Genomic DNA, 23,664 nt, shown 5'->3' on the forward strand with positions numbered 1-23,664 from the left:
GCGGAGCGGCTGGGCCTGTGAGCCATGGCCGCTGAGCCTGAGCGTCCGGAGCCTGTGCTCCGCAACGGGAGAGGCCACAACAGTGAGAGGCCCGCGTACCGAAAAAAAAAAAATTGTGAATCACTATATTGTACACCTGTAACATGTAATATTGTACGTCAATATAATACAAGTATACTTCAATAAAAAATAAAAAAAGAACTAGATGGAATTAATAAAGATGGTTTTTATAGGAAAAGTGAAGCTAGAAGAAAAAGCTAGACTGGTTCAGAGGAACAAAAGTATCGTGAATGAGAAAATCACCTTTGTGAAGGCTCTAGGAACCAATGAAATAACAGAAGCAGCTATGGGTTGTAGCCTGTGTCCGAGCCAGAGTGTAAAGAGAGGGGACCTGTTCTAATAAGAACAACTTGGAATAAGGACTGGGTAGCTGTATGTGATCTTTAGATACAGTCAGAGAGGAGTGAAAGGTTCTTCAGTTGCATCTTCTGATTTCTTAGCCAGAGACCCAAGCTTTCTTGAAATAGGAGGATGGCTGGCTCAGTTTTATCAGTGATCTTTGGAGACACGGATTTGAGGTGATCAATTATTCATCTGCTTGTTTTCAGCAACCTGATGACCAGCCTCATTTCCTGGAAAGCCCTGATGTTGGTTCCATCACATGGTCACAGGGAACCGGATGCAGGGCCTGAACGCACTGTGCACATTTCCCCTTCTGAATGGTGAAAACGAAGGTTTAGGAAATGCAGAGTGGCTGATCTGTCTCTGGCAGAAAGTCCTGGCCACTTGGTCAAAGCTCTTCTCCCTTGACTCCCCTTCTACTCTTTAGACAATAGTTCAGGATGATGAATTCAGTCAAGCCCAGCTCCACTGTGTGCGGCATTTAGGAGGACAATGGAGATGAGAGGTGGATACTGAAGGCTCAGAAATTGCAATTTGCCTATGATGCACAATATAGGGAATTAAAAATAGAACTTTCTATCATCAAAGTCCTTGTTTTTTCCACACCACCATGAAGCTGTGGGACGGGTATGAGATCTTATCCCCAGAATGACAGAGTAAATACTGTATCTTTAACTGATTCCTAATCTGATGTGCACCCCTTTTCACAGTCCTTGATGGAGAGATAAACAGACATGAGGGCAGCTCTGGGAAAGAACAGAACTTGCATGGTGGGAAGAAGGGCTGTACTCTTGCTTTTGGGGCTGCCTATACCCAGGACAATTCTATTTGAGCTCCAAGTAGATACACTGGGCCCTTTTTACGGTCACAGTGAAAAGAGGGAAATTCAAGTTCATTTCCTTCAGGGGGGCTGGTTTTGCAACATTTTTTTCTGGGTTAAAGTTATACCATTAGTTAATTCTAAAGTCTGTTTTGATTCTGCCACCCACCTACAGACACGGCCACTACCTACCACCCAGATTCCTAAATTATTCGATCGGATTCAGCTAATCCATTTACTGTGATTCCTACAGCATCCTGCTGTTGGTGAGTCTTAAGGTCATTTTAACAATACCCCTGAGCCAGCCGAAGCTTCCTTCCTGTCTTCTTGCTCCAAACTCTGAAAATCCTGTGACACAAAATGGAGCTGGACTCGTGGAAAGCTGTGAACCTTGTCAGCTGCCTGGTGAATGGTCCCATTTCCCAGGTCCTTTCTGCATTCAGGATCAGAAGAATGGCCCACAGGGAAATGAAAGGAAGTCATCCAGCCTTGTGACTCAACACTGCCCCCTTCATCGCCAGGGCTGAGGTTGGGCTTTTTATATAACACGGCAGAGAATGCAGTAGCTGGGCCTGTTCAGAAGGTCAGGGGGCCTGCCCTCAGGACGTGACATCTCTTTGCACCTAGAAGTCTGGCTTTGAGACCCAGCACTGCCCTTCTTTTATGCTGAATGCTGCAGCCAACAATAAAAGCCTTCTCTCCACTCAGGGCTGCCAAACCTCAGAAAGGGCCTATTCATAACAGGCTTGTGCTGTCTGTCTCTCCCTCCAGCCCCCAACCCTCCTACCGCCCGTGGGTAGGGCAGCAGGGCTGAGGAAAGTTCTGCAGACCTGAGAACAGCAAGAAAACACAGGGCTGCTGCCCTCCCACCCCATCTGAACGCTCAGGGTTAAGCCCTTGAGACCTTGAAAAAGGAAAAGATGTTGCCCGGAGAAAGGGAGCAAACAGAAATATTGATCGTCCACAGTTGTTTGGCCCCAGAGCGGTATTTCTCAAAATTTATTGTGCATAGCAAACTTCTGGAGTGCTTCCTAAAATGCAGATTCCTGGGTTCCACCTCTAGAGACTGTGATTCAAAAACTGCAAGTAGGGTCTCCATGCGCATTTTAAACAGGCCTAGAGGCACATTTTGCCCCCAAACCTGAGGCAGAGTTGGAATGTTTCTCTCCACCCCCGAGCCCAGCCTGGGATTATTCAGTACAGCCTCAGCACCAACCAACCTATGGCAGAGATGCTCCGGTCCTCAACCTGTGGTCCTCACAGAACCCGGGAAAGTTCCTGGCACAGACAGGGTAGACCAGTTAAATCACATCAGCCTCTGTGGGGAGCTCAATCTCCGGGTGGCAGTATTTCTTAGAGTTCCAGATTTACTGGGAGGTTTGTGATGAGGGAAAAAGTGAAGTCCAGTTGGAATGTGGAAATCTACATTGACTCTCCACACTGGGCCGCTGACTGCATGGAGGGCTCATTATGAAGATACCTCTTGTAATCCTGAGGGTCCTCCGATTCCAATTCAGGTTTGTATAGATATGTGGGATAGAGTACTGGACCAAGGCACAGGGGACTTTAGTGAGCTACTCATGAGCTGACTTTTTCTGGGCTTCGCTCTGCCTATCTGTAAAATGAGGGATTGGCCCAGGAGTCTGCTAAAGTTCTAGAGTTCTCTAGCCCCTGCAGCTTGCTTCTGTTCTTCATCCTCACGTATGAATGCCTGGGCAGGGGCTAGGTCTAATTCTCTCCCTCACTGTTTGCCCAGTATAACTAGAACAGTACCTGGTACATAGTAGGTGCCATTAAATATTTATTGCAGGAATGAATACATATTTATAACAGGTCATAAGCTAAAATAGTCCTCATTGGAACAATGCCCAGGTAGTAAGGCAGGGGCAGGGACTGAGGCTGCTGGAATCTTGCAAGCAAGAGAACCCTGACAAGCCAATGGCCTAGGTGGCTTCATCAGGGTATCTGACAACTTCAGAGGTGGCCTTTCTTTCCCTTTAAACACATCTAATTTGTCTTAGATATGTTCTTAGAATTTGTGTACATTGTAGAAAATTTATAAATTTTAAGAATATATTAAATAAATTTAAAGACCATCCAACCAGTGATCTTTCTTTTTTTCTTTCTTTCTTTCCTGAACTTGTCTATACTTTTGGAATTAGAGGAAAATGACATGATACGTGTTATTTATTTAAACTTATTTTTATTTATTTATTTATTTATTTTAAAATTTTATTTATTTATTTATTTATTTATTTTTTGCTGTACGCGGGCCTCTCACTGTTGTGGCCTCTCCCGTTGCGGAGCACAAGCTCCGGACGCGCAGGCTCAGCGGCCATGGCTCACGGGCCCAGCCGCTCCGCGGCATATGGGATCCTCCCAGACTGGGGTACGAACCCGTGTCTCCTGCATCGGCAGGCGGACTCTCAACCACTGCGCCACCAGGGAGGCCCTATTTATTTATTTTTGACTTCATTGGGTCTTCGTTGCTGCGCGCAGGCTTTCTTTAGTTGGGGCGAGCGGGAGTTACTCTTCGTTGTGGTGTATGGGCTTCTCACTGTGGTGGCTTCTCTGTACGGCCTCTAGGCGCGGCCTTCAGTAGTCGTGGTGCGTGGCCTCAGTAGTTGTGCAGGGGCTTAGTTGCTCGGCGGCACGTGAGATCTTCCCGGACCCCGTGTCCCCTGCATTGGCAGGCAGATTCTTAACCACTGCACCACCAGGGAAGCCCGATACATGTTATTTAAAAAGCCACCTGTAATTCAAGGGTAATCATTGCTAAATTTTATGCAGTTTTCAACGTTTTTCTATGCATGTTTATGTATTTGGAAAACATACTGTTTATATAGTGTCATAACCTGAATTCTCTGCTTGCTTGTCCCTTAAGGTCTTAAGCATCACTTTCAATGGCTTCATGATAATAGTACATTTAAGCACTCCCTCATTATGGACATTTAAGCTGTTTCCTTTAAGCTTTGTATTATAAGGATCACAGTGATGAGGATATTTGCCCACACTTTCTTTTTTTTTTCCCAGTACGCGGGCCTCTCACTGTTGTGGCCTCTCCCTCTCCCGTTGCGGAGCACAGGCTCCAGACGCGCAGGCTCAGCGGCCATGGCTCACGGGCCCAGCCGCTCCGCGGCATGTGGGATCTTCCCGGACCGGGGCACGAACCCGTGTCCCCTGCATCGGCAGGCGGACTCTCTACCACTGCGCCACCAGGGAAGCCCTGCCCACACATTTTTTAATCTGTAGTTCTCATTTCCTTAGGATAGCATCCCAGAAGTGGAATTACTTGGTCAAAGAGTGTAAAGCTCTTTAAGCTCCTTGAGACGTGGTGCCAAACTATTTTGTAGAAGTTTCTTTCAACGAGCTTTGTAGCTGCCTCAGCAGAGAAGAGAAACAGCCCTGCGAACTTGAAGGCATCCTTGAAGCTGTGTGGCCGCTGCGGTGGGAGGTGGGAGCGCACAGGGTTCCTCGGGCATTTCTGTCTCGGATTCCCCTCCACGGGCAGTTTCCTAGTTCTTAGAAATTTTTCTTTTCTTAAGATAATTGGGAGAAAAAAAAAAGTCCCAGGGGTGGAGGATGTTAGTGGTAATGGCAGTGGTGGTGGGGGTGAGGGTGATCCTTACGTGTGAAAAAGAGAATTTGTCAACAAGAATCCAACACTTGGAGATCCTTCACGGAAACATCCATCTAATCCAAAGTGAGCTTCCAGAGAAGGTCAGGATAATGAAAGAGGAGCCGGTAACAGGATAGGAGTGGGAGAAGGCCTCCAGCTGGAAAGCGGCGTCCCCTTTAAGGCCCAAACCGAGGCCTGGCCCTTTAAATCTGTGTCAGTTTCCCCTGACGTCAGCGGGCGGGCCGGCAGCCCTGCTGTTTACCGCCCCGCGGCGTTGCTCGCTCCCCGGAGTTCTGAGCGCCGAAGCCGGAACCCCAGAAACTCGCCGCGTCGCGCGGCGTCGGGTCGCTACCACCTATCACGCCCCTCACCCTCAGACTCTCCTCCCTTCGCGGCCGACCCCGCCGCCGGCTTCCCCTTCCTCCCGCCGTCCCTCCCTCCCTCCCTCCCTCGCTCCCCTTTCCCGGCGTCTCCAGGCTCCCAGCAACTAGCCGCCTCCGGGCTGTCACGGCCCTGGCGGGCGCCCGCCGGGTCTCCCAGCCGTGCTCGGTCCCTCGCGAGCTGGGGCCCCTTCCTGTGGCCCGTACCCCAACCCCTCCCAGCCGCCCCATCCCCTCCCTGGCCGCTGAGAGCATGTCTGCGGCTCCAGGGGAGGGACCGTTTCCTAATCTCAGGCCGAGGTTAAAGTTCTGGTCCTGGTGAGATGCTGGAAGCTGCGGCCAGAGCCGCAACCCGCCCTGGAGGTGACCTGTCGCTTATCGTCGTCGCCGCCGCCGCTGCTGCCGCCACTGCCGCCCGGCCGGGGCCATGTTCGCTCTGGGCTTGCCCTTCTTGGCACTCTTGGTGGCCTCGGTCGAGAGCCATCTGGGGGTTCTGGGGCCTAAGAACGTCTCGCAGAAAGACGCCGAGTTTGAGCGCACCTACGTGGATGAGGTCAACAGCGAGCTGGTCAACATCTACACCTTCAACCATACTGTGACCCGCAACCGGGTGAGGGAAGGGGCTGGGCTCGGGGCTGGTGGTGAGTGGGCGAGCGGACCAGGGTTCCGCGATGCTGTCAGTCCCCAAGAACAGCCGCCCCACTGGGTTTCCCAGAACCACACTGGACCCTCTTGCCAGCCCTTCTTCCTTTCCCAGGGATGTTTGTTCTGAAGCTACCAGTGGACAGTTTCTGAAGTTGCCTCTTTCCCATCTTCTCTTTGATCCCTTCCTTTCTACCAGCTGTAGTCTGAGCAGGACTGGCCTGCTCCCTACCCAGCACCCAGAGTCTGACAGTGCTGTGGGGTCTAGGAGCAAGGAAGCAGCCTTGCTACTGGGCTTGGCCCAGAAAACCCCAGGGGGATGAGACAGGCCCAAACTGAAAGGCTGTGCCCCCAGGGAGTTATAGCTGAGACTCCCCAGGGAAATGAATGCAGGACTTCCCAGGCTGCTGTAACTACTGGGACCTTCCCAGCCCTCTTCCTTCCTTCCCTTGGAAAGACAGCTGGCCTTGTAAGTTGAAGGTGGTGGAGATACAGCCAACCCCAGGTTGGGTGGGAGGGGAGAAGGAGTTTGCCTACCGTGGAGAAGCTTCCTCACCCTGATTTCTCTTTCATTTCTCCCCAGCTGTGAGTTGAACATGGGCACAGCTAGGTCTGGGAAGCCTAGACCCCAGGCAGGGCTGAGATTTGGAGCACTCTTGCAGCCTGGCTCACGGTCTCCTGCTCAGCTCTCACCAGGACTGGATTTACTAAGAAGTGGTGGAGTTCAGAATGGGAATCTGATTTTTTTTTTTTTCAGAATGGGGAGGGATTGGGTTTTGATGGCAGGCCAGGATCTGCCTTCAGTGCCTGGTTCTCTGAAGTTTGATCTCATCCAGCTTAGAGTCCTTTCTCTTTTTGCCCCCACATGTGGGGTTACCCTGAGAACGGTGGCCTCTATCCGTCTGGGAGGTGCTGCCCTAAGGGCTTGGGTTTCAGCAGCCCAATAACAAGCAATCCCAGGATTTTTTTTTTTTTTTCTTTAAGCTCCGACTGTCCTATATACTCTCCTCCATAGTGCCCACGGTGGGAGTGTCTCCATTTTATAGAGGGGGATGTTGAGGCTCAGAGATGTGAAGTGACTTTTCCACAGCCCTATTCCTTGGTCAGAGCTAAGGATAGAACTTGGCCTTCTTGGCTTTCAACGATCCCTGTTTCCCCACCTCCCCGTGGCCTCTGGCTGCCAGATGAGTTGTAGAATAGGAACTTCCTGGTTCACAAGGAAGAAGGTTGGGGAGCACTTCTTGCTCTTCCGTGTCCCTGTGTGTGCACACGTGTGTACATGCACGTGTGCGCAGACGCATGTGTGTGCAGGCATGTGCATCCGTGAACTTTTATAGCAATGGGGTATCCTGGGGATGCCTGAGGTCTCCATTGTGTTTCCCATCCTCTCCCTTAAGTCCCTCCTGGAGTCTGGGGGCTGCTCTGGCAGATGAAGGGGCGTAGGTAGCCCCCCAGCTCGACCTGGATGGGGAAAGCACAAAGCCGTCTGCTTGAGGGAGGGCACGGCTCACAGTCTCTGGAGCCCTGTGTTCCCCTGGCAGAATTAGAGTCACCACGGGCTTGACTGAGGGACATTTCCGTGTCATCTTGCAGACAGAGGGCGTGAGAGTGTCCGTGAATGTCCTGAACAAGCAGAAGGGGGCTCCTTTGCTGTTTGTGGTCCGCCAGAAGGAGGCGGTGGTGTCCTTCCAGGTGCCCCTGATCCTGCGAGGGATGTGAGTAGGACCCGGGGACCAGGGAGGCGGGGTAGGCCCAGGCCAGGCCTTGCCCAGAGCCTCACTCAGGGCCTTGTCCAGGGCCCCCGACCACCTGGGTGCCCCTCTGTTTCTCCTCCCCATTCCCTGAGCCAGGAGGCTGGTCGACGGCACAAGGGCCCAGCCAGCTGACCTGAAGCTTGTCAGCCTAGTGGAGGTGGGGTAGGGAGGTAGTGGGACCAGAGCGGAGGAATTGGGGCTCTGATCCCCTGGAGTGGCATGCTGGCTGTCATGGGACCGCAGTCATGTCTCGTCTCTGCCTCGGACCATAGGTTTCAGCGCAAGTACCTCTACCAAAAGGTGGAGCGAACGCTGTGTCAGCCCCCCACCAAGAATGAGTCCGAGGTCCAGTTCTTCTACGTGGATGTGTCCACCCTGTCACCAGTCAACACCACGTACCAGCTGCGCGTCAGCCGAATGGATGACTTCGTGCTCAGGTCTGCAGGGGAGAGCGAGGGGGCCACGGGACCGGCCTCCTTCCCAAGCTCTAGGAGTAACGGTGGGGGGCTCTTCTCTGCCCCACAGGACCGGAGAGCAGTTCAGCTTCAATACCACGGCGGCGCAGCCCCAGGTAAGACCTCCCTGTCAACGGTCCCTCCAGAGGAGAAATGGGGAAGCTTGAACTTGGGGGTGGGAGTGGTCAGCGCTCTTTGCCAGGAGTTTCAGGTTGGTTGTACTCTCCGTGGAGGACTCTCTAGAAACAGGAGCACTGGCCCTAAGGCGGTGGGGGACAGACAGTATAGGAAGTGCAGAGACATGGGGTCTGGCTGCCATCTTTCCTACTTACCCCTTGGGCACTGTCCTGAGTGCCCAGCTGAGGTTGAGGGGAGTGGTGTATGGGAAATGGACCTGCTTGTGGGCAAGGCCTTTCTTCCCAGAGAGCCTCCACTGCCCAACCCTGGGAGGATTCACACTCTTCCCTTCTAGAAGGGCAAAGAGAGCATCCTCATGGGATGGGGCTCTCCCCGCCCTCCCTATGCCCTCAGTACTTCAAGTATGAGTTCCCGGAAGGAGTGGACTCAGTCATTGTCAAGGTGACCTCCAACAAGGCCTTCCCCTGCTCAGTCATCTCCATCCAGGATGTCCTGGTAAGTAACCTGCCCTTTTACTCTCCACCAGTGGATAGCAGGGCTGCTGAAGAGAGGGGACAGGGCCCAGGACCCTGCCCATCTGTCTGTCCCCTCCTCCCTCTGTAGTGCCCTGTCTATGACCTAGACAACAACGTAGCCTTCATTGGCATGTACCAGACTATGACCAAGAAGGCAGCCATCACCGTGCAGGTAGGAAATGGGCATGGCCCGATGGGGGATGTGGCCAGGTGATTAGCTTTCCTAACCCTCGCTTCTTTTCCCCTGCCCCATTCCTACCCTACCCACCGGACTGAGTCTTGGCCGTCCAGTCCCTGAGACTTTGGGTCCCCTGATATATGCAAGCATTGAATCACAGTCCCAGTTGCCTTTGGGGAAAGAGCAGAGTACCCTTTGTGGCTGCCCTGTATGCTTCATTCACCACAGCTGGGAGAGGAAAGGGCCCTGGCTGGTGATGAGGGCTGCCCTTGGCAAAGGCTAAAACCTGTGCTGGGGGCAGGGAGGGAGAGGCATGTGTTCACCTCACGACATCTAGTTGTGCAGCTGACGGAGGCACCACAGCCCCTCCACTTTTTCTCCTGACTGATGCCCAGACTATAATAGGGCACCCATGGGTTCCATGATGATGGGGCACACCCTCATTTGCTCACCTGGCAGCAGTGTTAGTGCAGGGTATGGGCTCTGGAGTCAGATGATCCTGGCTCTACCACTTACTGGCAGTGTGACCCTAAGCTAACGTCCAACAGGGATAATGATAGTCCTTACTCATAAGGATCTTTGTGAAGATTCAATAAAATAATATATGAGCAAAGAGTTTAGCATAGTGTCTGGCCTGAAGTAGGTATTCAGAAAAGGATGGTGATGGTGATGACAATGATGTGATGATGACAGTCATCTTCATCCTCACCATCCTCACCATCCTCCTCCTCGTCACCATCATCGCCATTATCACCGTCCTCATCCTGCAGCGCAAAGACTTCCCCAGCAACAGCTTTTACGTGGTAGTGGTGGTGAAAACTGAAGACCAAGCCTGTGGAGGCTCCCTGCCTTTCTACCCCTTTATAGAAGGTACGTTTTGGGCCCTGGGCCTGGCCAGGGGTGGGAGGGCTTGGACACTTCCTGGGAGGTAAAAGAGCCTGTGTGGCTAATTGATGGATCTGATGGGATGTGGGTTTTTGGCTCCAGACTCTCCCAGGCCTGGTCCCACCAACTCTAGCCAAGCTCCAGGCAGGCGCTTGTTTGCCATTTTGCCATTTTACTTCCAGGTGAACCGGTCGATCAGGGGCACCGCCAGAAAACCCTGTCAGTCTTGGTCTCTCGAGCAGTCACGTGTGAGTGCGGGTGGCTGAGTGGGGATGGCCTGGCCACTGGCTCTTCTTTCAGGCCTGGGGTAGGGAGTGTTCTCTGAATGGGAAGGGTGAGGAGGACCTACTCGAGCAGGCTGACAGGGTGGGAAGGAGGAGAGATCTTGGAGGGCTTCATGACGTGGGGCGGGAGGGTGAGTAATGTGCTTTGGAGCATCCATGAGTAAAGAGATTGAGGGACTGAGTTCTAGATCTGTCTCTGCCACTGTGGGCAGTGTAATCTCATTGAGCCTCAGTTTCCCCATCTCTGTAACAGGACTAATAGCATCTGTTAGTCTCTATTAGTCTCACTAAGTCGGTTTAGCACAAAATTAGTAGGAAAGTTCCTGGCCCCTTAGTCATGCTCGATAAATGTTTACTGAGTGATTGAATAGAGCCCTTTGTAAGCTGGAAAGTATAAGATAAAAATAAAGGATTGTGACGGGAGGGGAAAGAAGCGGCCTCTCCTGCATGGATTCCTTATTCAGCACATTTGTTTCGAGTCCCTTCTGTGTGCTTGGTGCTGTGCTCCAGCTGTGGTCCTTAGGGTGGCCCTGTCTAGACCCCGTTGCTATGCAGGGTGCTGAGGGCTGTGAGGAACCCAGGACAGTCACTGTGGGAGGTCAGGGCAGAGAAAGCCTCCTAGAGGACACAGGTCCTCAGCTGTGTTTTGAAGGTTAAGTCAAGGAGGGGTCTTGGAGAAAGAAGTAGGGGAGAAAGTTCTAGCAGAGGGAGCCGTGTGAGCAGAGCCAGGAATCATGTCGAGTTTGGCATATTGTTGGCACTGGCTGGGTCATTCCACCCGAGGGGAGACGTGGAGAGAGATGAGCCTGGGCCCTGCATGCTGTGATGGGCAGGCTTGGAAAGTGCTGGTGTATTTTCCTTCCCACTTCCCTCCCCACAGCCGAGGCCTATGTTGGTGGTATGCTCTTTTGCCTGGGCATATTTCTCTCCTTCTACCTGCTTACCGTGCTCCTGGCCTGCTGGGAGAACTGGAGGTAAAGTGGGACCGCTGGGCCCTCCCCTGCTCTGGGGTGGGTCAGGCAGGGGGAAATGGCCTGGCAGGATCTGTGTGGCCCTGGATAATCTCCATCCATGAGGCATAGGAATGCAGGTCCCTGTGAGGGTCTGAGGTCCCTGAGCCTCTGCTCTGGAAACCAACCCCTCCCCTCAACCTTCTTCCCAAGCAGGGAGACCCCGCATTGCTTCCCAGCCTGGGAGGACCCCTGGGATCATGGATGGAGGACAAGGGTATGGGGTGGAGAGGGTGGAGCCAGGCCAGCCCGGCACAGGAGGGATCCTCCGGCTGCCCTTCTGGTTTGTCTCTGGATTCTGTCCCTGCAGGCAGAGGAAGAAGAGCCTTCTGGTGGCCGTGGACCGAGCCTGCCCAGAAAGCGGTACCTCCAGAGGGTCTGGGTCGGTGGGCTGTTTGCTTTGTGGTTTGGAGGGGATAGTGGTGGGTGGTTCCCTTGAGGGTTGGAGGAGGAAGGTCCCACTGGGGACTTCTGGATGTTCAGATAGGGAGTAACACCGTAGGTGGAAATGGGGCTGGGGCAGTGTGCCTGTTGGTCCCTAACGTGCCCGTCTTAAAGACTGTCACTTGATGCATTCAGTGTCTGGGTCTAGGTACACTGTCTGCCGCTTCAGACAACGCGACTCACCGTCTCTGGGATTATTAACCTTTTGTTCTCTTCCCCTTTCTTCTACCCCTCTCTCTATATCCTCCCTCCTGCTTGGGACCTTCTCCCTCAGCTTCTCTCCTTGGTAAGCTCCAGGTGCTGTGGGCAGAGGAGCTGGAGTCCAGAGTGGGGAGGGAGGGGACGTAGAGGGGTGTCTGGGTGGGACCCAGGCAGGCCGATGCTGGTCTGTCCTTGCTGCTGGTAACTTAGATGGGCAATTCCTTGACTTTGCTGTCTTTCTAGGGAGGAAAGAGGGGGCTGAGAGTTTCCAGTGGGGCAGGTGGTGTTTGCTGGTGTAGGTGCTTATTCTTTGCTGCCACCGTGGCCCCTCTGTGTCTCTCTTTGGATTCTTCCTTCCCTTTTCTCCCTGGCTTGCAGCCTCTCTCTGCTTCCAAGGCTACGGGGTCCTTGACTTCTTTCTTTTTTTTTTCTTTCTTTTTTTTTTTTTTTTTTTTTGCGGTACGCGGGCCTCTCACTGTCGTGGCCTCTCCCGTTGCGGAGCACAGGCTCCGGACGCGCAGGCTCAGCGGCCATGGCTCACGGGCCCAGCCGCTCCGCGGCATGTGGGATCTTCCCGAAGCGGGGCACGAACCCGTGTCCCCTGCATCGGCAGGCGGACTCTCAACCACTGCGCCACCAGGGAGGCCCTCTTTTTTTTTTATGACGCATAAATTATAGTTTATTGAATTTCTAGAAACAATAATTAAGCATTGCAGATATGTTTTAAAATTTCTGTTGAAAAACCTTTAAAGTGTATTACATACATACTTTAATAACCACAATATACTCTATGATATTTAATTTTTCATGGTAACAAAGGGCTTTGAATATTAATCAATATGCTAAATACTAAACAACTGTAATATGTACAAGAGATTTCCTAGTACATTATTCTCATTTTAGCCCGGTAGCACCCTGCAGATGAGGAGGATAATGTAAGGGGTCCCTGACTTCTTGTTGCAGGTCACCCTCGGGTCCTGGCCGATTCCTTCCCTGGCAGCTCCCCGTACGAGGGCTACAACTACGGCTCCTTCGGTACGCGTCCGCACCCGAGCTCATGCTTGCCCACTCGGCCGGGTCACCACTTCCAGGGTGGCCTCCTTGGCGCCCCCTGGAGACGGGTCCAGAGTCCCCTGCCCTGAGGTTTCTTCTGCCTGCCTCACCATTTACTATTCCCTACAGAGAATGGTTCCGGCTCCACTGGATCCACCGACGGTCTGGTTGGCAGCGCGGGCCCTGGGGACCTCTCCTACAATTACCAGGGTGAGTGGGCCAGGCGGGGCAGAGCTGTGCAGTGCAGGGCTGGTGCTGGCTGCGTGAACCGTGACGGTGGGCGGTTGCCTCTTCTGCCAGACGCTGGAACCAGGGAAGGGCTTGCTGTCTCCCCACCCCTCTCCTCCCTCATCCCTTCCTCCTTGGTCCCACTTCCCCGGTAACTTTCCCTTTCCTTTGAAGGGCACGACCAGTTCAAGCGGCGCCTCCCCTTTGGCCAGATGCGGCAGCTGTGCATTGCCATGGGTAGATGTGGGGAGGGCGAGTGCTGCTCTACCAATCAGCTCCTGCCAGGGCGGTTGACTGGAGCCAGAAGGCTCTAGGACCAGAAAGATGCTTTGTGCATGGCTTCCGCACCTAATGCCAATAATTGCTAGCTCGTGTGTCTTTTGAGATAGGCAGGCACTGGCCCCTGATGCTGGCAAGCTGGCACCCCAGCCTCCCCCAGGCCAGATGTTCTGGTTGGCTGTTGTGTTTCCCAGCACCTCACTCTCTGGCCTTCTGGGGCTCATGGGCCGGGGTGTCATGTCCTGGCCTCAGGGGCCTTTGGTCAGCAAGGTTACAGGAGGAAGCTTCTGAAGGCATAAGAAAAGAACAGGATAAAGGATTAGAGAGGAGGCAGCCTCTCACCCTTGCCTGCACCCCAGGGCGCACTGGGTCTTTACCCAGTGGGGGCCAAGGCAGTGTCTTCTCAGAACCCACACAGCTGGGCATCTTCTAATCAGCGTGACTTCTGCCAAATTCAGTCCTGCTGCTCGTATCTGGGGTCCGGGGTCTGCTCAGTGTCCTGGCCTGGAAGCCTAGCTCAGTGAGGCGGCAAGGCTGGAGCGGTCCCTGTTTGGTGGCCTCTTCGCAGAGCCCACCCTCGTTTCCCTCAAGGACTTAGGAGCACCCAATACCTCCTCCCCAGGCCTGAGCCCACCTCTAACCCCGCTCTGAGCCCACAGTTGGCCTCTTCCCGCTGCCTAGTAATTGTGACAATTGTCCCAGGGGGGTGGGGACAGGCCTTGGGTTCTGTGCCCACTAGGTTACCCTTCCCCCCTTTCTGCCCCAGACCATTCCCTCGATCCTGTGGGCACTCGGCCACGACTGGACTCCCTGAGCTCCGTGGAGGAGGACGACTATGACACATTGGCCGACATCGATTCAGACAAGAATGTCATTCGCACCAAGGTGTGACCCCACGTGGGCTGGCCCTGGTCACGGGTTCCCAAGGAAGGGAGATTGTGTGTTCAGCCCCAGCGTATCTCCCCACTGGGTGGCATGTTATGAAAGCAAAGGGAAAGAGCTTGGCTGGGGTGGCACAGATTCCAGGGGAAACTGAGTCGGCTCCCAGCCCTCCGGACCGCCCAGAACCCGGCCCGCTGGAATTCTGGCCTGTGGGAGGGAGGCCCCCCATGTCCTCCTCTAGCCTGGGCAAGAGGGGCTTCTCTGGGGCAGTGGGGCAGGGGGCTCACTCCAGCTTCTCCCCAGAAATACCTCTGCGTGGCTGACCTGGCACGCAAGGACAAACGCGTCCTGCGGAAAAAGTACCAGATCTACTTCTGGTGAGTGGGCGGAGCAGGCCGGCCTTCCTGTCACTGGCAGGACGGTGCGGTGGGTTCTCGGGTTCTTCCTCAGTGCCGCCACCTCACCGCCGCCCTCCCACTCCTCAGGAACATTGCCACCATTGCTGTCTTCTATGCACTTCCTGTGGTGCAGCTGGTGATCACCTACCAGACGGTGAGTGGGCAGGGGCCGGCTCCCCAGGGCCCATGCTAAGTGCCCTCGAGGAGCTGCCACAGGCCGGGACAATGCCCCAGTGCAGAGCCTCTCAGCCTGCGGCTTTGGAGCCAGCACAGGTCCTAGGTCGTGGGTCCCGGGTTCCCATCCCAACTCTGCCTTACCAGCTGGGTGGCCTTGAGCAAGTCACTCAACCTCCCTGAGCCTCAGTCGGTTCATCTGCAAAATGGGGGCAGCATGCCAGCAATGATGGCACCTCCCCCAGGTCGTGGGGTTTTACGAAACGAAAGTGCTGGGGCTTTGTAAGTCTCAGTTTCCCTTCCCTCTTCTCTGTACTGTGGGGCAAGAACCTCCGTCATGGTCATGCCTCAGGGTTTTCAGCCACACCTAGCGAGCGGGGCAGTGACTTTACCAAAAGTGGCCCTTGCTGGTGTCGCGTGCACACACGGGCTGGCCGTGGCGGCACCTCCCATCCGTTGCAGAACGTGACTGGTGGTGGCGCAGGCTGTGGACTGAGGCGCTTTAGCAGCGCCCCCTCCCTGCTCCCGCTGCAGGTGGTGAATGTCACAGGGAACCAGGACATCTGCTACTACAACTTCCTCTGCGCCCACCCTCTAGGCAACCTCAGGTGGGGATCCACTGGGGAGGAGGCCCCTTTTCCCGTTGAACGGTGAACCAGGGCAGGGGCAGGGGCTCTGCAAATGCCCGCCTCGGGTGGGGAAGCGACCAGGGCATGAGGCCGAGGCAATGTGCCCGGTGTCGCCCCTTCCAGCGCTTTCAACAACATCCTCAGCAACCTGGGGTACATCCTGCTGGGGCTGCTCTTCCTGCTCGTCATCCTGCAGCGGGAGATCAACCACAACCGGGCCCTGCTGCGCAATGACCTCTACGCCCTGGTGAGGAGTGCTCGCCTGCCTGCTGAGGCCTCAGGCCCAGCCCCTTCCTAGCAGGCGGGGCCTTGCCCAGCCCTGCCCAGCCCTGCCCAGCCCAGCCCTGCCCTGCCCTGCCCTGCCCAGCCCAGCCCTGCCCAGCCCTGCCCTGCCCAGCCCTTCCCTGCTCTGCCCAGCTCAGCCCAGCCCAGCCCAGCTCAGCCCAGCCCAGCTCTGCCCAGCTCTGCCCAGCTCTGCCCAGCCCTGTCTAGCCCTGTCCAGTCTTATCCTGCCCAGCTTTGTTGTGCCCAGCCCTGCCCGGCCCTGCCCTTGCTAAATGCCCACTCTACCCCTCATCCCACTCCTTTCTCATGATCTCCCTCCTTAGGACCCCTTCCTTCCTCCCTTCCCGTCTTACCTCATCTCTCCCTTCCCTTCTCTCTCCACAACAGGAATGTGGGATCCCCAAACACTTTGGCCTCTTCTACGCCATGGGCACGGCCCTGATGATGGAGGGGCTACTTAGCGCTTGCTATCACGTCTGCCCCAACTATACCAATTTCCAGTTTGGTGAGTGGGGCCTCCCTCTTCCCTGGCTGAACCTCAACAGGAATCTGCCTGAGTCTGCCATCCCCATTCACCCGCAGGGATTGGGATCCCCAAGATACAGCCATGTGGGAGACTCCAGGTCTGGAGGACCTGTGTGAACACACATCCTAGCTTGTAGAAAATAAGCGTCTGGATGCTATTTCATGCATCTGTCAAGCCTTTCCTATGGAAAGGCATGTGCAAGCACTGAGAAAACAAAGATAATTAAGATACAGTCCCCGATCTCAGAGTGCTCGGACTAAGTTGTGCTTGTCGTCAGGGGAAGTCAGACTGTGGGTGTCAGCCAGTGGGGCGGCAGTGGGGCGTGGCAGGGACAGTTAAGGAGCTGCAGTTAAGCGCCAGCCCGCCACCAGCTTGCTCTGTGGCTGTGACGAGGTGTGGGGACCGGGGTTCCGTGCCCGGGCTCCGCGGATGTTTCCGTAGCTCACGTCCACGTCCCTCCACCTAGACACGTCATTCATGTACATGATCGCGGGGCTCTGCATGCTGAAGCTGTACCAGAAACGGCACCCAGACATCAACGCCAGTGCCTACAGCGCCTATGCCTGCTTGGCCATCGTCATTTTCTTCTCTGTGCTGGGCGTGGTGAGGCCCCAGCCTGCTCTGCTCACCCGTAGGAAAGGTGCACACGTGTGCACACACCCCCGTCCACCCCTGCTCCTTCCCTAAAGTGCCCACCCAGCCTGGCGGGCTTGGAGCCGGCTCTCCCAGAGGAAGGGCGGGCCGGGGGAACAGCTTTCTCCTCAGCCCTGCCTTCGGTGGCCCCAACAGGTCTTCGGCAAAGGGAACACAGCATTCTGGGTCATCTTCTCGGTCATTCACATCATCGCCACCCTGCTCCTCAGCACACAGCTCTATTACATGGGCCGCTGGAAGCTGGGTGAGCGCTCGCCTGGGGCCTGCTGGGGTTGGTGGCCTCGGCGACCTGGTCTCACGGGAGACTTTTGGGTTCTGCCCTCTCACAGGGGGCCCAGGGGAGTCACTGGGTACGGAATTCAATGAGGCCTTGGCACAGCTGTGCCCCCGAGAGGCCCTGGGTCCTCTCAGCTGGCGCAGACCAGGGGCCGGGACAAAAGGGTGCCCATGCCTTTCAGCACCTTCCCTTCTTGCAGACTCGGGGATCTGCCGTCGCATTCTCCACGTGCTCTACACGGACTGCATCCGGCAGTGCAGCGGGCCCCTCTACGTGGTACCTGCCCAGCTCCCCGGGCCCCTCCTCCTCTATCTCCACTCTTCCTCTTCCCTCCACTGGGGGGCGCGCGGGGCGCAGCTGAGAGCCCAGGGGCGGGGTGGGGCCCCCCTGACGGGCCTCCCTCCACTTCTCTCCCTGTCTCTCAGTTCCCGTGTCTTTGCTTCCCTCCAGGACCGCATGGTGCTGCTGGTGATGGGCAATATTATCAACTGGTCGCTGTGAGTCCGGCCATCATCTGTGTAGCCAGGCTGGGTGGGCAGCTCGGCGCTTGGCCAGCCACGGGCTTCCTTGGGGAACATGGACAAATTTGGGCATGAGACATGGGGGCTGGAGAGAGAGGTGTTGGCCCCTGGGGTTCTAGAATCTTCTGTGGGCCTCTGAACCCAGCCCCACATCCTCATAAAACATGGGTTAGTGGGGAGGGAGAGCCCTTTCCTTGCTCCTTCCCTGCTTCACCAGCTCTTCCTCCCTCCTGCCAGGGCTGCCTATGGGCTCATCATGCGTCCCAATGATTTTGCCTCCTACTTGTTGGCCATTGGCATCTGCAACCTGCTTCTTTACTTTGCCTTCTACATCATTATGAAGGTGAGTGGGGATGGCTGAGCCCCCTCAGCCAGCTGCTCTGCTTTGTGAGGAGGGAGATGGGCACAGCCTCCCTGGGGCGGCACCAAGAGGGAGTAAGAATTTTTCTGTCCATCTCTCCAGGCTACTGAGTCTTGAGGAGGGGAGAGGCTAGTCTCTTGCACGTGCTCCCCGGGAGCCAGCTATATCCTCAGACCCGTTTCCTGAGCCCCTTCTGTATTCTAAGTATGGCTCATAGAACTGGTAGCACTTCGGGCCCAGCTGGCAAGAGCCCCGTTCTGTGGAGAAGGGGTTGAGGAGGTGGGGCTTGCTGAGTCTGTGTTGGGCTTGGGCCTCCGAGGGCTAGGTGCTTCCCAAGAGCCCCTCGTGCCATCCAACGTGAGAGGAGCCCCCAGGCCATACACCCCCCAGCCCAGGGTTCTGGGCACATGGATGGAGGCCCAGCCAGGGTGGACAGGAGTGAGGACACCAGGCTGCTAGTGTGGGGACAAGTTGAGCTGTGTAGGGTGATGGGATGGATCCAAGAAGGCTTCCTAAAGCATCCATCCTGAAAGCCTGGGAAGGCGCTTCAAGGGCAGGCCAGGAAGTGGGGCAGGGCCCTCAGGCTGCTCTTCCCTGTCTTCCCCCCAGCTCCGGAGCGGGGAGAGGATCAAGCTCATTCCCCTGCTCTGCATCATCTGCACCTCGGTGGTCTGGGGCTTTGCACTCTTCTTCTTCTTCCAGGGGCTCAGCACCTGGCAGGTGAGTGGTCCTCCTGCCAAGAGGCTACGGGAGTCGCCCACAGGCTCATCGCGAGCCCACAAACGGCCAGTTCTCTTTTCAAAAATTGTTTGTGAGCATTGCCCGTGCTCTTTCACAGCTGCTTTCTCATTTTTTTTTTTTTTTTTTTTTGCGGTATGTGGGCCTCTCACTGTTGCGGCCTCTCCCTTTGCGGAGCACAGGCTCCGGACGCGCAGGCTCAGCGGCCATGGCTCACGGGCCCAGCCACTCCGTGGCATGTGGGATCTGCCCGGACCGGGGCACGAACCCGTGTCCCCTGCATCGGCAGGCGGACTCTCAACCACTGCGCCACCAGGGAAGCCCTGCTTTCTCATTTAATCCTCCTAACATTCACCATGCCAACCTGGAAGTATCCCCATTTTACTTATGAGGCAGTTGAGGCTCAGAGAGACCCAGTGACCTGCCCAGGGTCACACAACCAGTGGTGGCACAGCTGGGGTTTGAAGCCAGAGATGTCAAGCTCTTCTCTCTGCCTCGTAGGGCACCTGCTGTGATTAGAACTAAGTCTGGCAGCATCTCTGCCTTTGAAGCACTTATAATCTAGTTCCAGAAAGAGAGAGACTGTCAGTTCCTGGCTTTTCTTTACAATATGGTACGTGAGATGAAGGGTAATAGACTAGACAGGTAGGGGCTGTGCAGGAGGGCAGAGGACAGAAAGGCATCTGTGAGTCAGGAGGTCCAGGAAAGCGACTTAGAGGAGGCAGGGCTTACTCTTGGCCTTTAAAGACCCTGGCTGATGGGGAAGGGCCCTGTGGCCCAGAGGTGCTGTGACTTGAGTAACGAGGCAGAGGCAGCTGAGGGGTCAGTGACTGCAATCGCTTGGGAGCCGGGTAAAGACTGTGAGCCCCTTGAGGGCACTGCGGAGCTTTCTTGGTCATCTCTGCGGTCTTAGCATATGGCACAGACAGTCCCCAGTCCAGTGTTTGCTGGTCCAGCCAGTGTTTGCTGGACAGAGGTTGGGGAGAGAATGGCGGACCTCGAGGGCCTCGGGACATGGCCCACAGGTTCTGGCTACTGTCGTCCTCGGGCAGGGCTGTGTGACCTGACAATAGTGCTTTGGAGAGAAAGTGAGCCAGGAGGAGCCCTGGAGGCCTGATTGGAGCCGGGGGCGGAGTCCAAGGCAGGGAACGGAGTTAGGAGGCTTTGGTGGCCTTCTAGTCCTTCAAGGGAATCATGACCAGTGCTCTCAGGGAGCAATTTGCAACTAAAGGCCAATTCTTAGATGTGGGAGATGAGGGCAAGGGGTGAGCCTGAAAAAGGGTGCTCTCCATGGGCTTCCCTGGTGGCGCAGTGGCAGAGAGTCCGCCTGCCGATGCAGGGGACACGGGTTCGTGCCCTGGTCCGGAAGATCCCACATGCCGTGGAGCCGCTGGGCCCGTGAGCCATGGCCGCTGAGCCTGCGCGTCCGGAGCCTGTGCTCCGCAACAGGAGAGGCCACGACAGTGAGAGGCCCGCGTACCACAAAAAAAATAAAAATAAAAAATAAGGGTGCTCTCCAGCCTAGGGCTGGGGCTGGGAACAGAGAGTGCCTAGAGGGGATGGGAGCTGGTCTGGCCCAGCCTCCCCTGGGCGGTGTCAGCAGGCAGCTCTCCCTGTTCCACCCCAGAAAACCCCTGCAGAGTCACGGGAGCACAACCGGGACTGCATCCTCCTCGACTTCTTTGATGACCACGACATCTGGCACTTCCTCTCCTCCATCGCCATGTTTGGGTCATTCCTGGTACGTCGGGGAGGCTGGGGAGGAGGCGGAGGTGGCCTCCTTTCCTGTGCTTGACTCCGCACCCGCCCTCCAGGTGTTGCTGACACTGGACGACGACCTGGACACCGTGCAGCGGGACAAGATCTACGTCTTCTAGTGGGAGCCGGGCCCCTTGCTTCTCTCACTGGGCCCTTCGCTCCTCTGCCGCACTGCCCAGAGCCTCCGGAGTGCCAGGGGCGTGAGTCCCAGCCCTGCTGCCCAGTGCCAGGTGGCCGTGGGACAGCGAGGTCCAGCCCAGGCTTGGCCCGGGACAGTGGTGGCCTTGAGTCTTGTTCCTGCCCTCTGCCGGGGAGGAGGCCTGCCCCCCTGCAACCCTGGATGTTGGCCAAATGGCTGCTTTCTTCTCAGTGTTGGGGCTCTCCACAGGTCTCCGTCCGTCAGCTCTCTGTCTGTCATCTGCAGAAGAAAGGAGGGAAGTGTTGCCTGCCCATCTCATGCCTTGCATTCTGCCATTCCTTCCCCTCCCCCCGGCCTGGGACCCAAAGCCCTTTCTTCTTCCCCGAGCTTCCACTCCAGGGCCCTGGTCTGGGGCCTGATTCTCTGTGCTGCACCAGGGTTCTCCCCACTTCTCCTGGGTCTGCACCTGGTTACCATCACTGCCCACTCAGCTCAGCCAGGAGGGATGGGGCTGTCAGATTGGGGGACTGGCCAGCTGGTGCTGGGCTTTTGGTGCTAAGGCCTGCGAGGGGTCCCAGGCAGTGCTACCTCCCACCTCTGACCTGTGCTCAGGGCTGGCTCTTTAGCAACGGGCGTCAGCCCACCTTGTCAGAACCACCTTTGATCGAAGGACTGAATTCAGAGGTCACTTTCGTATCCCTTCAGCCCCCAGACTGATGTTGGCACCAGGATTGGAGGGAAAAAGCAACTCACTTTCCTTCCCTTCCTTGTTCTTTCCAGGCCCTTAGTCCTGCCAAGCCCCAGTTGGGGGCCTTTCAGTGCCATTGACACTGCCCAAGAATGTCCAGAGGCGAAGGAGGGGACATACAAAGAGCCCAGCCAGCCCGCCTCCTCCACGGCCACGGGAGCCCCAGTGCCTATCTTAGAAAGGGGCTCAGGGAAGGGACATGACATTCCCCTCTGTGTCCCTGGTCCAGCCTCACTCTAGGACCCAGGGCTGGCTTCTAAGTTTCCGTCCAGTCTTCAGCCAAGTTCTGTGTCAGTCACGCACATGCACACATATGAAATCTTGGAGTTTACACGGAGTTGCCCCAGCTCTGGTCCCCCCGGCTGCTCTGCGCCTTGGATCCTCTTCGCCCTACCTGGTCTGTTCTAGATGCCAAGGTTGGGGGAGGTCAGGTCGGGCCTCTGCCTTGGGGATGGGAATGTGTTTTATTCTCCTCAGCTTGTTTTTATAGCTCTCCTTTGGACTGGGGAGAGGAGGAGGGTGGGTCTGGATCTTTTTTCAGAGCTCCGTTTAATGTCTGTTTCCATGCTATGGTTGCATTTCTGTTTTCTATGAATGAGTCTGCATTCAATTAAAGAAACAACCAGATGCAGTTCTTGGGCTCATCTTTGCTCCCTCTTTCTGGGTGGAGATGTTGAGAATGATGGGTGGGGTGGGGCGCCCCCATTTCCCAGGTCTTCTGGTCTACCTTTCTCTTCCAAGCCCCAGTCCCATCGGGAATAGCAGTCCCTCGATGCCCTCACGTTTTTTTCTCTCCTTTGAGCAACGGCATCAATTCAGTCAACGTTTACCAGGGGCCTGCTCCCTGCCAGGTGCCATGAGGGTGGAGAGGATAGTGTAGTGAAAAAGCCTTCGCTGTGCCATCTCACCTCCGAGAGTCTCCCCTTACCTGGCAAATGGCAGCAGCCTCTGCCCACCTGGTCCCCACCCACCAGTCAGACGAGCTTCACTTCTGATCTGAGCCTCTCCCAGCTCGGCGGGCTGCAGGCCGCAGGCACAGGCAGTACTCCCTGACCTGCTTTAGTGGACAGGTGGTACTCTGGAAACACCAGATGGTGATGGATGGTGGGAGAGTGGGCATGTGGATGACATGCAGGCTCCAAGAGGAAGGAGATTTGAAATGACCCTGGAAGGGTGATTTAGATTTCCGCAGGCTAAGGAGGACAAGATGGGGAGCGGGCGGGGGTGGGAGGGGGCGGGTGGCAGGGAAGCTGGTGAATTCAGGACAACCAGAGGTCTGGGCTCCTCTCTAGCCGATCCCTAGCTCCTCTCCATGCTCTTCCCAGCAGATGCCACTGGGGGGCAATATAGCTCTTCGCGCCCCTAGGCTCTGGCGTCGGGAGCTGGCTGTGGTGGGCAGACCCTCCCTAGACTGCCTGGCCCGGTCGTCCCTCTCCTGGTGGTGCCGGGTGTGTGGTGGAGAGTGTTAGCCCCTCCCTGCCAGGCTGCCCTAGGATGGGGTGGTGCCACAGCAGGCAGGCCAGAGACCCCACTGGAGGCCTCTCACCTTTCTTCACTTCCTATCCGTTCCCGGTACCCCACCACCACCCCGAAACAAGATTTGAGCAAGTCTCCTTCCTGGGTGATGGGGTCCAGTCTGTTTTCCAGGGTGGGTAGGGACTGTTGAAAAGGGAGGGAGGGATGATAGCAGCCTCTGAACGTCCTGCCCCCGTGTTGGTGTCTCAGGCCCTAGAGACCCCCTGGATGGGGCCAGGGTCAACTGAGCTGTTGCTGAACCCTCAAATCCCACCCCCAACTAAAGCGTGGAACTCAAGACCCACCCCAGCTGTAAACTCTCAACCTGAGCAGGGGGCGGGGGCGGGGGGGCGGGGTGGTCGGCAGGGTTGCCCAGGTTCTGCCACTCAAGACTTACCACGTGACCTCGGGTAAGCTGCACTCCGAGCCCTTGTTTCCTCATTTGTAAAATGGGGTAGTAATTTCGCTGTCACGATGCAGCTGTGAGTATGAAATGAGCGGATGTGCAAAGTGCCCGGTATGTAGCCCGTCCTCAGTAAAGGTGAGTTCCTATCTCCCACTGGAGCCAAAAGCCCCTGGAGGAGAGCGTGGCTGCTTAGTCCCCCACAAACCTCAGGGAGGGGGCCCCCTAGCCTCTTTCCTCTTTCCCTGGACGGCCCCCTCTTGAATTTCCCCCTTCCCTCAAACTCGGAGGCAGGAAACAGTGTTGAAGGAGCAGCAGCCGTAACTCCAGACAGCAGGGAAAGCCTTCACGGTCCTGTCCATAAAAGGC

At 55.9% G+C, this 23,664-nt stretch overlaps 1 protein-coding gene across 1 annotated transcript; it reads left to right on the top strand.

The window, feature by feature from the left end:
• Positions 1–5,087: 5,087 nt before the first annotated feature.
• SIDT2 (SID1 transmembrane family member 2) lies at positions 5,088–21,998 on the top strand. Its single transcript, XM_060103031.1, has 26 exons — positions 5,088–5,831; positions 7,457–7,578; positions 7,890–8,054; positions 8,143–8,188; positions 8,604–8,705; positions 8,814–8,897; positions 9,674–9,773; positions 9,971–10,036; positions 10,953–11,046; positions 11,393–11,445; positions 12,691–12,762; positions 12,910–12,990; positions 14,054–14,172; positions 14,473–14,546; positions 14,655–14,721; positions 15,276–15,349; positions 15,494–15,617; positions 16,043–16,160; positions 16,648–16,784; positions 16,971–17,079; positions 17,312–17,388; positions 17,563–17,609; positions 17,871–17,976; positions 18,604–18,714; positions 20,360–20,473; positions 20,547–21,998. Exons 1-26 carry the CDS (start codon positions 5,649–5,651, stop codon positions 20,607–20,609), a joined length of 2,508 nt encoding a protein of 835 aa, XP_059959014.1. The 5' UTR covers positions 5,088–5,648; the 3' UTR covers positions 20,610–21,998.
• Positions 21,999–23,664: the final 1,666 nt, after the last annotated feature.

This window comes from Mesoplodon densirostris, chromosome 7 (assembly GCF_025265405.1).
Source record: "Mesoplodon densirostris isolate mMesDen1 chromosome 7, mMesDen1 primary haplotype, whole genome shotgun sequence".
NCBI lineage: Eukaryota > Metazoa > Chordata > Mammalia > Artiodactyla > Ziphiidae > Mesoplodon > Mesoplodon densirostris.

Bases quoted from the DNA above. Each gene is read 5' to 3' on its own strand.
- SIDT2 (XM_060103031.1), top strand. From the start codon at position 5,649: ATGTTCGCTCTGGGCTTGCCCTTCTTGGCACTCTTGGTGGCCTCGGTC. The intron at 8,189-8,603 runs GTAAGACCTCCC...CTATGCCCTCAG, and splicing joins CCACGGCGGCGCAGCCCCAG to TACTTCAAGTATGAGTTCCC. The intron at 17,080-17,311 runs GTGAGCGCTCGC...CCCTTCTTGCAG, and splicing joins CATGGGCCGCTGGAAGCTGG to ACTCGGGGATCTGCCGTCGC.